The 12,473-nt window shown below is 39.4% G+C and overlaps 1 protein-coding gene across 2 annotated transcripts in view; it reads left to right on the forward strand.

The window, feature by feature from the left end:
- LRBA (LPS responsive beige-like anchor protein) overlaps positions 1–11,337 on the forward strand; it is a 399,174-nt gene extending 387,837 nt beyond the window's left edge. For both annotated transcript variants that reach the window (XM_085313166.1, XM_085313167.1), the window contains exons 54-57: positions 259–360; positions 1,645–1,841; positions 9,383–9,534; positions 9,818–11,337. In XM_085313166.1, the coding sequence (XP_085169292.1) occupies positions 259–360; positions 1,645–1,841; positions 9,383–9,534; positions 9,818–9,908 (542 nt within the window). In that variant the 3' untranslated portion in view covers positions 9,909–11,337. The remainder of the gene's footprint in view (positions 1–258; positions 361–1,644; positions 1,842–9,382; positions 9,535–9,817) is intronic.
- The last annotated feature ends 1,136 nt before the right edge of the window (positions 11,338–12,473 follow it).

Raw genomic sequence — 12,473 nt, forward strand, 5'->3', positions numbered from 1 at the left:
TATGCTCCAAGTTGTCCTACATACCCAGCTTTTGTATGAATGTCTGTTAGTAAATGCACAGGCAGAATTCCTATAGCAAACTGCTGCTGTACGGTGCAGATAAGAATGCAGACCGACTGTCTGCAAACGATCATAGAAATGATTTACAGAGAAGGTAAGCTCAAAGAGCCAGGAAACTGAAGATGCTTCAGTGGTGGAGAGCATGGAGTTTGAAATGGATTGTAACCAAGGACTGCTTTTATTGTTTTTTCATTGAAGGTGATTTTGCAACTCCTCGAGCTGTTTTGACAGGACATGACTATGAAATCACTTGTGCTACCGTTTGTGCTGAACTTGGCTTGGTAATAAGTGGTTCAAAAGGTAAGGAAGCTGTTGTCTCTTTTTTGACTCATTAAGCTATAGAGCTAATGCAAAAATGAATATTTTCTCAGGTAATAGAATTTATTTACTTTGTGTTGGTTATATTTTTAAGCTTGTTTTAATTGCTGCAGAATTTGAGTGGATTTGAAACCTCTTTTTAAACATGTTAAAACTGAGGGATATTCAGACATCCAGGAGAAAAAGCAGATCATTAGGCAACCACATCAGTTTCCCTGTTTTAGCTTTTGTTTGTTTATGCAGCCTAATTGCATGTAGCGTACAGTTGGATGCAACCCTTGATTGCCAGGATGGTCAGGAATGTATTACTGCAGTTGGATTTGTTTTTGTTATGGATAACTTCTCAGAAAGAAAAGCAAGAATTAGTTTAAAGAGAACGAGAATGTACTGTTCTGTATCTTTGATGAAGGGCACATACATGCTCCCCACTAAAATTGGTAGTAATTCTGTTCAGGCTTTTTGAGTTTACCTCCAGAGCTACACCACATTTGTGTTCTCATCAAAAACCTGCATTTGCAAGGCAGCTTATAAAAAATGCTATTGATTGCACAGATACTGTTTATTTTTTTCCTCTTTTGCTGGTCTTCAGTTATTTTTAAATTGGAAATTTCTTAGAATTAGGCTCTTTCTCCTTCAGTGTTTCCAAGGTACCTAGTTYGGGACACCTTTTCAAAGTTGAATGTACTTTCTGTATGCATCTAGGTGTGTTTCTGTTTTACGCATGTGAACACTTGTGGCTTACATGCAAATCAGGAATTTGGCCAAATTTATTAGAAGCACATATTTAATTGATCATATGTGAGTTAAAATCTTTATTAAGAATATATGTGAGAATAAGCACTTTCGGAGTACATGCAWGTGTAAATTCATTACATTTACATGTATGTCTTCATATTCTGAAAATCTTATTTTAGGATTCAAAATAGTAAATATATTTATTTTTCTGCACTTAAAATTAACTACTACCAATTTTAAAAAGAATTACACAAAAGAAAATCTTTATTAGGTCTCTAACTAACTTTGTTAGGTGCTCTAAATACTCTTAATACAAACTTTAAAGGGATAAGCTATTCACCTCATTCTCTGGCACCCTTAAGTTCATAAGCTTTCCACTTAAATATGATACAAGTGAGTATAATGTATTATAGTAGTAATTACTTAAGAAGCTATTACTTACTGTTTGATATAGGATGTCTTTAAATGAACTTCTAAGTCAATGATTAGACTTACTAAGTAGACTTAGTAACTTTTATTCTGTCTCATTAGAAGGACCATGTCTCATACATTCTATGAATGGAGATCTACTGAGGACATTAGAAGGTCCTGAAAACTGCCTGAGACCAAAACTTATTCAGGCTTCAAGAGAAGGCCACTGTGTCATATATTATGAAAACGGCCTCTTCTGTGTATTCAGTGTRAATGGGAAACTTCAAGCCACTATGGAAACAGATGACAACATAAAGGTGAGTGCATGCAAATGTGTGCTAAGGACTGTAAGCTACAAAAAACATCAGTTTTGGAGTTGTATTGAGCTTCTTTTTGTAGCCAGACCATAAAAATACATAGTACTAGAGCGTAGCAGCAATGTTTTGAAAAAATTTTTGTTAAGAGTGGCAGGTACTCTTAATAAGATTATTTTTAGTTTATATAGGAAGGAATATCGTGTAGGCATTTCCCTGAAGTGAAGGATACAAATATTACAAATTGTTCAGGAGTATGCAGTCTGCTTCTTTGCTTTTGAATCTGGAAGGCAGAAAGCAGTTGGACGTGCTATTTTGGATCTTGGCTTTCCCATTTTGGCATCTGTGTCTTTTTATTCCTTCATCTTAGCTTGAAATAGCATGTGCTGTGCTGAGGAAGTGTATAGGCATATGTCTATAGTTCTGCTCTTGAGACCTTAAAAGTTTGTCTGGTATTTGCTGCTCAGGAGGCTAGGTTCCATATTTTTCTGCTGCAAGAGACGTGGAGCAAGTTCAAAACCACTCAGGAGGCATTTTAAGCTTATGGTTTTGTGGAAATTACTTGATAATACAAATGCAGTTCTTTTGATATTCCCATGAAGTAGTACCTTTGAAGCAGAGCAGAACCTGGCAGCTATGCTACAGCAGAGCAGAAATGTCAAAAGAATACTTTCCTTGAATTACAAACATTCCCACTTTTTCCTTGAATGAGATGGAAACGGGAAAAGGGATGAAAAAGCATGACCAAATTTAGCAGAAACTTAGAGAATGCAGCAAAGATATGAAGTCAGATCCCACTGCGGAGTTAGCATTTGGCTGCTTGAGGTTGCAGTCTGTCTCACCAGTATTCTTGGTGTGAGAAGCAATTTTTAACATAAGCTAAAGGAAGCCTTTGGTTGTTTGTTTTTGTTAGCATATTCCATATTACATTATTAAACCTTCAAACTGACTTTCATAGTCTGATGGAAGAACTCAGTAACTCAGCTGCTGGGATTTCCACTCATGTCTTGAGTTGAAAACTCTCCAAACTTTTCTCCTTTATTTGAATTACTTGTTTCATGAGAAAAACACCTCCTCCTGCTCATGCACATTTAACAGGATTATTGACATTTATTGTAATTCTTTCATATTTCACAGAATTGTGAGCATTAAATTTGCACCCACACTATTTCTTAAGATGGACTTTGTCCCCAAAGAAGTAAAAATGTGTCAAAGAATGTCAGCTTCATTATTTCCATAATGGGAGCTAGCATTTAATAACTTGCACTGAACAGTAAATGCTCCTTTACCACTGAGGACTCCAGTGTAGTTCTATGTATTCTGCTTAAAGCATTATAAAACTCTGGCATGTGCTATATTCTGCTAATCCAACATCCTGATGTTTTTAAATACATTGTTGTGGAATAYGCAGAAATAGCTGTATGTGCAGGTGTCTCTTCCACAGTGACCGCTGTTCTGCGGGAGATGAGAGGACACACAGTCTTTGAATGTTACGGCAGCTGCAAATGCAGATTTGAGGTTGGGGAAATGAAGTGGGAATGTGTATATCTCTGTCCCAAGCCATTTTTAAAAACTAACGTAGATTCTTGCTTCAATTTTTAATCTCCAATTCTCTGAAACTGCACCTTTGGCTGCCCTTTTACAAGTGCTTCTGAGTTTTTCAGCCTACCCTTCATCCCAGCTCTTTCCATAAAGCGTACACATCACAGTGTTTTCTCTTCCTTCTCTTTTTACAATAATAACGTTGATAATCTGTCACTTTCAGTTGTGATTATGTTGTCAACTAGGCTAGCAAATCTGTAAAATATCTAGAAATCCCTCGCTGGCTAAAACAATTTCTGTAGTGTTTCAGTCAGTACCCACGCTCTGGGAGTGTTGCCTGAGGCAATGGAAGTCCTGCTCTCCACAGGCCTGAATTAACATATGTACAGGGGGTTGGTTTTTTTTTTTGTTTTGTTTTGTTTTCTCTCTCTCCCAGTGGTCCCAGTTGGGCTTTAGGCTTAAACAATCTACAAGTTTTTTCCCAGTGCTTCTGTACTATGTCATGCTGGAAGGCAAGTGGCAATGCATGATTAAAGTAGGAGCATTTAAAATGAGTAGTACCTACCCACAGGCTGTGCTGACAAACTCCTTTAATGGGGTTTTGTTCATGGAGGCTAAAAAAGAAAGGAATAGGCTGCAAGTGTTGGGTCTATAGCATAAAAYTGTAGTTTGTATTTTCCTGTGTTGTTATATACTGGTATTTCAGAATGTTWTTGAAAAAGCTAGCAGTTTACAATAATGAAGTTTGGAAAAACAGTCTCATTTTCTTTCTTGTAGTCTTGTGCAAGAAAGCTGCTAAAAATTTCAGAATGTCTGGGCAAATCCAAAGTCTAATCAGTGCCTTCCACCTGTTTTTGTTTAAATACGGTATTGCTCAGTAGAGTTTAGGCATATCACAGTATGTCTACCATGTAATGTTTAGATATCTTAATGAATAACTTAACTCTAAATAGTCTGCTTGTTCTGAGAAGTGAAGTTATTTTACCCTAAACAAAGACTGTATGCTGTTTCACCCAGAGGAACCAATTTATTTTCCTTTCCTGAGTCTGTTTTGAAATGTGGAAGTGCCCACAAGGCTCTTGTTGCTGTAAGCCGGTGCTGTCGCGGTGTCAGCTCTGCCTCTGTATGAAGCACTGCTTTTCTAAGGGCTGGGCTGGTAACGGGTGTGTGCAAAGTTTAGCCACTTTCCAAGGAAATACAAGTCAGAAGTGCAGCTTGCAGAGCCTTGCTGAAGTTGTGGGCTCTGGGGATTGTGTGAGAGTCTGAACCTTATGTTGGGAGGAAGATCAGCTGAGTTGTTGTTTCAGCTTCATACCTAGCAGACTTCTAGAAAAACTACGCTGGGGAAAAGCAGAACGGGAAAATCTATTCATGTCATCTTCTAGAGCAGTTGGAGTACAAGCATCCTTCAGTTTGTTAAAATCTTGAAGTGCATGTCATGAAACTGAAATTTTGACAGGGTGACGTTTTTCTTTGATTCATTCATTCTTTCATATGTATAGGAAGGCAAACGGTGAGATATTTATTTATAAATAATAAAATAAATAAATATATCAACATGTCATCTCGACAAGCCAATGACTTAGTAAAATTGCATAGGTATTAGCAAAGGTTCAAAGCCTATTTTTTATTTAATCAAGAGATCACAAAAATCATTGAATTTTGCAGGTAGCGGAAGAGTTAAAGATTAATGGCTTTAATTTGCCTTTTAATATAGCCTTTCTCCAGTAAAAGCCTCAAGTATAAAACTCAAGTGAACCATGACCGTAAGGTTAATGGATTTTCATCAGCTGAATTTTATAAGTGTAGCAAATAATTATTTGTCATGGTCTTCATTTCAATTTGAAAATACCCTTAGGAGACTGCCATTTCTGTAGAGAAAAAAAAATTATATTGATTTTGCTTCTAATGAATAATCTTTTTAGTAATTGTATGTGGTATGTTAGATCTCATGATCATCTACTCAGTGCATACATAGTTTTAGATAATTTTCACTGTCTTAGTCTGTTTCTACCCCTATTTATTGACTTTTGTTAGTGTCTCTAMATTAGTCTTCAAGGTCCTTGGGGTTGTGCTTTGGGAGGTGCTTATCATGTTTTTATGGGATGATAGAAACAATTTATGGCTGGAACATTTTTTCATTGTCGTTCTGGAGGAGCTTCAGTCTAAAATAGGTTAGTGTTCAGTGTTTCTGTAGTTGCATGTGATTGAAAAAACTCCATATTCTGCATTATTTTTTCTAAATCTATGTGTATTAGTTGTTGTCTTAACTMAAAACACAGTTGAAATAGGTTTATCATGTTTTTTTCCAGTATTATCAGTATTTTGTTTACAGTAATTTTTATATTTCAATTATACTCAAAATTATTGTATGAAATAAATGTTTAGCAATGTGATTCATTCTAATAACTTGAGAGTTGTTACAGTAAACATTCAAAACTGATAATGTCACCTATAGAAACTCTGTCTTACTATATGTGTTGTATATCATGTAATTCTTAAAGTATATATTCAGCATTGTAGCAGTAGTGTATAGCAATATCCAAAATACAGATCTGCAGTGTGACTGGCTTAATTATGGCTGTTCATGAGGCAGTCTCTAACACAGACTGTATATTTTGGTTTCTAAACTTGTCAGCGGTCTGTAGAAATACTTTAATGTTGCACGAATGCAACATTTTATATTTTAATTTCCCCCATTTTTGTGATGCATGCTCTATAAATTCTGTATATTAAAAAACCAACAACTTCCTGAGGAATTTAAAAGCACAGCRTGTTACAAGTTCTGCATATTAAAARAAATGTAGAAGCAGAGATTTAAGTGCCACAACATTTGCAGACTTCAGCACAGAGAACTATGAGTGCAAGACCAGTCATCAGTTGTTTCTACTATTTCCTGAATTCCTAAATTAAAAGCTTTGAGCTAGTATTCTGATTGCAGAATATAATCTTGAGGCAATTGCCTTGCCTGTGTTTCAGTTGAAATGGATCAGTCCACGTGTAGTACGAGTTTGGACTGTACAAGCCATTGCTCTGAACTTCCTGCATGCTTACGGCGAGCTCCTGGAAAGCTTTTGTGGCTCCCTGCCTTGGCTTGGGAAGTGGATGTTTATCATGGGTTAGTGCTGGTGTGAAGGACGTGTTTTGTGGAAAAGCTGCCCAAATTTAGCTGATTCACAGATCTTTGAAAAGTCTCAGGTTAGATGCGTTCAGTAGATGACGCTGAGTGTGTGTTCGCTGTGTTCTGTGCTGAACCGCTGCAGCCCCGGGACGCAGGAGTTGCAGGGTTTCCCTGCAACGAGCACCCTCACCAGCGAGGTGCATGCACGTGCCACAGGGAGCAATGCGGTGGCGTGATCCCGGAGGAGGAGGATGGGGAAAGCAGAGGAGAAAGGAGGCTAGAACGAAGGACAGGAAGAAAGAGGTGTGTTGTCACAAGAGCAGTGGGAACAGAGAAGTAGAGATGGAGATGTAGAAACTTGTCAAAGACTGGGAGAAGACAAGACAAGGCAGAAAACAGCGGGGGATTAGAAAACAAGAACTGGAGTTAGGAGCAATGGAGTGGCAGATRAGGTAGGATCAGGAGCAGCAGGGCTGAGCTGAAGTACTGGATAATACTGCTTAAKGGCAGCAGAGTTTCTTTCTTTCTTTTTGATACCAGCAAATAATTTGGAAGCAACTAGCACAGTATTTCTAACCCTCCTGTGTGCACAAATGAAGATGAGGACAGCCTATGGCTGTGCAGAGTATTGCGTGCAAAAACGAAAGTAGGCGAAGTAGAGGGCAGAGAAGGGGACAACAGAAGTTAAGCTGGGGAGCGAGAGTCAGGAAGAGAACTGAAAAGAGGCATCTGTAACCAGGAGGAGAGAATATAGGAATAGGTTTGGGTTTAGAGAAACTACTAATAAAGGTCTGTACAGTAGTTTCAAAGGTCTCAGTCCTCCTGGTGGCTCATGCTGATGTCTTCCACATGGTGGAATTTAATTTGATTTAGAAAAGCCAGAAACTTAGAATGACCCATTAAAATAAACAATAGCAAAAAGAACAAAATGAGCATTTGTCTCATATTAATCAAGTTGCCAACGTAAGACTCGCAGGCATGAAATATCAAATTAAGATGCATGATCAAGATGTATGTGCTAATGACACAGAAACATATGGTGCATAGTGAGGTCTAATAAGAAGACTAAAGCCTCCTTTCCCCTAGAAATGTATGTCTGATATATATATATATATGACTTGTTTTAGTATAAATACGAATTTAAATGACTCATTTCCCACAGACAGAGAAACTTGTTTCATAGATCATCTCAGCTGAGTATCAGCTTTCATATTGTGCTATCCTTTGTATTTATGTCTTAAAGAAAATACTTCAAAAGGTTTAGAACTTTAAGTCTCTTCAGATGGCCCTAAGTATGCTTATGTGTTGGTTATATTCATTACTGTTGTCTAGAAAATAGACTCTTTTTCAAAATAATAGTCTGAGGGATTTTGTGTGCCTTCAGTTTTCCCGAATAGTTGAAGGACGAGGCTATGAAATCAGGGCCTCATGTCCTCTGCTGCCTAAGTTGCTTTCATGCACAGAAGCAGGCAGGGCCTTCCTTTCAAAGTAAGTTTTGTACTTTTTACAGTTATTATAATAATATTTGCCAAGACTGTTACTGAAAAGATTTGTAACCCCTTGGTATTATTGGGAGAAAAGTCAGTATTAGGGTCCTCCGGGGACTGGTGCCTGCAAATTAGTTTTATTCAACATTTTCATTGGTTACGTAGGAAGAAAGAGCATGCAATGAAATCTGTGGTTTGTAACTGTTTTGGTGTAGTTAAATTCTGAACTGATGTGGAGGAACCCCAGAAAGATCTCATGAATCTAAGTGACTAGATTCAGAACTCGGTTTATATTCATAGAGCTTCTGAAACCTTGTGTATATATAAAAATAGGTAAATAGAAAACATTATATTTATTAGCTAAATGTAAGATAATCTGAAGAGGGGAAAAAAATCATCTAGACTGTATCTACATGCTGCCGAACTTGCAATTGGTCAACACAGGGGACACTATCTTGGAGTCACCATTAACAGTTTGTGGAAGTTGCTGTCTCAGTGCGCAGCGGCAGCTAGAAGGAAACAAACATAAYGTTGAGTGTCATGAGGAAGGTCCCTGAGAGCACAGTGGCACTGCTCTGCCCCCGTACCAAACTCGTACTTCACTGTGAAAACGTATGATTTCTGATCTTTCTCCAAGATCTGGATCCCAAACAAAAGATCAGTTTTGACTGCTGAAGCAGCTGGTTTGGGGAAAGGCTTTGCTATACCAGTAGGAGATAAGTCCCAGAGCCACTTCCACAGCAGATATAAATAAAGTTCATATATAACTGAATGGGGAAACTAAGATTACAAACGTAATTCTGCTRTCGGTCCCCATGACCCAAACAAAACCAGGGTGTAAACCACTGAATTTGTCACAGGCAGTTTTAGGAAGGATGATGAGAGGAAAGACAGTCCCTATGAATAGGGGTGGATCATGATCTAGTTAAACTTGAGCAGGAATCTCATAATGCTGGTCTAAATTCACTCTGGTATTTTTTACATTTCAGTTCCTTCCTTCATGCAGCCCCAGGCCAKAGAGAAACACGAGGACAGCTTCTGCTAGGCTGGTATTAAAGACATTTAGGAGAATGTGATGTGCTATATATTAATGCCAGTKCTGCTGGCTCTCGTAAATCTAGCTGATCAAAAGAGTAAATTTCTTCAGCTGATCTCATATTAGATCTTTGGAATAGATCATAGAGGAGGTAAAACTTAGTTAGTGCCATCTAACTGAGCATAACAACAATAATTCTGTTGCTATATACAGTAACATAACGTTTTCTCAAAAGCTTGTATTAAGATCAAGTCTCCTTAGACATACAACTGTCAATGAAGCATTTAATGACAGCAAAAGAGGGGGAACTGAAGGAACACGTTTATCTGATATAAATGTCCGTGTGATTTCCACTTAGGCGATCCAGCTAAGTCGAGACGGGCAGTATTTGCTTACCGGAGGGGACAACGGAGTCGTCATGGTCTGGCAGCTGTGGGACCTCAAGCAACTTTTTGCTTACCCTGGGTGTGATGCTGGAATCCGATCCATGGCCCTGTCGTACGACCAAAGGTTAGAGCAAAGTCTCACAAGAATTTTGCAAACTGTGTTATTACAATTAAATTGTATTTTTTTTTGTACTTCTGATTTTGATATTTCATGGAGCGTAAGATTCTGGTGATTATATTAAGAATTCTGCGCTTAAATAATTTTCTTTCTAACATCATATTTAGACAGGAGGTTGGTCGTTGCCTCAGATTCTCGTGGCTATATTGATACACCTCTTTGGTGTGCTAATTCGCGTATCTGAACAGGAGGTGAGTCACTAACTAATCTGGTGTTGTACTTTTCTTAGGTGTATAATGACTGGCATGGCATCTGGGAGCATAGTGGTTTTCTACAATGATTTCAATCGCTGGCATCATGAATATCAAACCAGATACTGATCTTGAGACAGACCAAGATTAGCACTGATGTGGGCAACTGCTGTCAAAATGCAACTGAAGATAGCAAGCCTCCCTTGGTATCTTGTCGCAGCGTTGTTCCTTATACATAGCTATATTACATCTGAATGTAACTTAAATTTGCGGGGAGAAGCAACCTATTTTTTAAAGTTAATTGCTATTTTTGTAGACCTTGCTTGACTTTTTTGGGGGAAGGGCAAAGAAGCAGAAAACTGGCTGCTGGGTTCTGTAGTTAAAAATCTATATTTTTAGTCATAATGAGAAGTCTATTTTGATTCACATATGAAAAGAAACCTAAAATAACGATGGTTAAAACTCACATTCTAGCTATATTATGAAGAAACAGATTTTCCATCTGAAGCTTTATGTATAACCTCGAAGAATATATGGTTTTACCATAATGGAAATGAATCATGATGTGTGGGGAATTTTAATCTGTATGATCTCTATTACACTTTATCTCATATTTTCCAAATGATTGTACTACTTCAGCACTGAAGTTTCTGGGAATCAGTAGTAATATTTAAATTATGATTAATGTAATTTTAAACATTACAAAGAGTTGTTTCCATCAATGTTACTATTTGAGCATGTTTCTAGACCTAGACAATTAGTTCTTTTTTAGTTGAATGTTTTGTGCAGTTGAGAGAGAGGAATCAGCAATGGAGTTTGTGTTACATCAAGTGTGAATCCTTCTAGTTTTTACCTGATAGCTCCTTTGAAGCACACCAAAATGTGGATTGTTCCTCAAAATCAGAAAGGCTGTTTGAAGAGTTTGGACTGGAATTAGCAACCCATACAGGCACGYATTTTTAAGTAGGTGCAAGTACCAAAGCACACTTCTGCTGTTTGACTGTGAAAGCACTGAAGAGGCAGACGTGGCAGGCGCACAGCCTCTGCGCCACAGCAGAAGCATCCCACTTGCAGGCTGCTTTTCCATTTTTTCCCCTAGACTCGCCCCTACAATACTGTAGCACATACATACTTCTTTTCTGTGTATGGCACAAAATCTTTTATATTTTGCTATCACCAAATCCCGTCCAATCATGTTGAATTATCTTTCTCTTAGGAAATGAAAAACAATTTATACTAAGGAACAGTAAGTTATTTTGGTGTTGCACAAATCTACTTTTCTACCAGATTGCTGTGCAGAATTCTGTGAAAACATTAGTGAAAAGAACTGTTGTTGTTTTGTAAGTCTGTATTGCATAAAAATCTTCTTTGTATGTTGTGAGCTCTCTGACTTGAAATTTGCATTCCTTATCTGTATCAATGCATACATTTCACGAGCTGCCTCCTAGAGCAGTTCCTGGTTTTCTAAGCATTTAACTACTATCTCTTTAAGTAAAGATTTGGAATGAGAAAATTCAGTTTAAGTGAAGAAATTCAATAAAATGGCATTTGTAATTGAGAGSTTCAGCGGAGTGTACTGGGTTCTTGTGATTCGATGCATCTTCAGCCTGGAGAAAGTAGCTGCTCTCCTGGATGCATCTAGAAGTATTCGTGGTGTTCAGGCAACCGTGGCCGAGTTTCCTGTGCTGTGTCCGCCGTCTCGGTGCTGCTACGGGCTCTGCTGCCGTGGGCGTCCCCGGCGCGTGGACGTCGGGCGTTGAGGCGCCAACCTGCCCCGAGCAGATGGAGCTGGAGAAGCGGCAGCTGCTGCGGCCCGGCCGCCGGCGCCTTTCTGCTGCCCGCCCCGTGCTCGGAGGGAGAGCTGGTGAACGTGGCYGCTCGCGCTTCCTGCCGGCTTGGTAAGTCCAGGCGGACGTTTTGCTTGCTGGGGTTTATGGCCGGCGCTCTGCAAAGGGCCGTTGGCGAGTGCCGCGGCGGCTGAGCCGTCGGGGCTGGCCGGGAAGCGGCCCCACGTTTGCAGCTCCGAGCGCTGCGGCGCCGGCGGGGCGGTACGGTGCGCGCGGAGCCGCGTTTTCTCCGGGGGAGGCTGGCGCTGCTGAGAGAGGCTGCGGCTTTCCGTGTGCGTTAGGAGCTGTGAGAGGGACCCGTGCGACTGCGCTGTAACGGAGGTCAAAAGAAATAAAAGGCAACTACGAAACCGGCTGCGCCCTGGCTGTGCAAAACCAGCGTCGGGCCAGTCGGTGGGTGCTGAAACCAGTGCGACCTCTGCAACGTAGGGGTGACTCTGGCAGTGAGTCACCCCGCAGGTTTCCTGCGTGACGCTGAGTTAGCCAGGATCCAGGCCAGTGTCCGCGTTGCAGAACCAGCCTGGGGACTTTGGTAAGCTGATCTGTGCAATGGTGCACGTCGGTGTTTATGTGTCATAGTTTAAGGCTGCTCTGTAAAAGCTCTGGATGAAAAACTGTAGGAAATGGTCTCTGATTTTGTTTAGGTTTACGGAAATCTAACTGCTGTAACCAAATCCCTGCAATTTTAAGGCTGATGGTCTTGGCAGGGGGGGGATTAGAAAACATGCAGCCAAACTTGAAAGAACAAATTTTAACCTGTATTTGTAAGCAGTTTATTTTTAGTGGAGTTTTGGTATTATAGAGGACTAGAGAATGTAAACATTTTATGACTGTTTATAAAAACACT

Source organism: Rhea americana, unplaced genomic scaffold, assembly GCF_003343005.1.
Source record: "Rhea americana isolate MKP2758 unplaced genomic scaffold, rheAme1 scaffold_38, whole genome shotgun sequence".
Lineage (NCBI taxonomy): Eukaryota > Metazoa > Chordata > Aves > Rheiformes > Rheidae > Rhea > Rhea americana.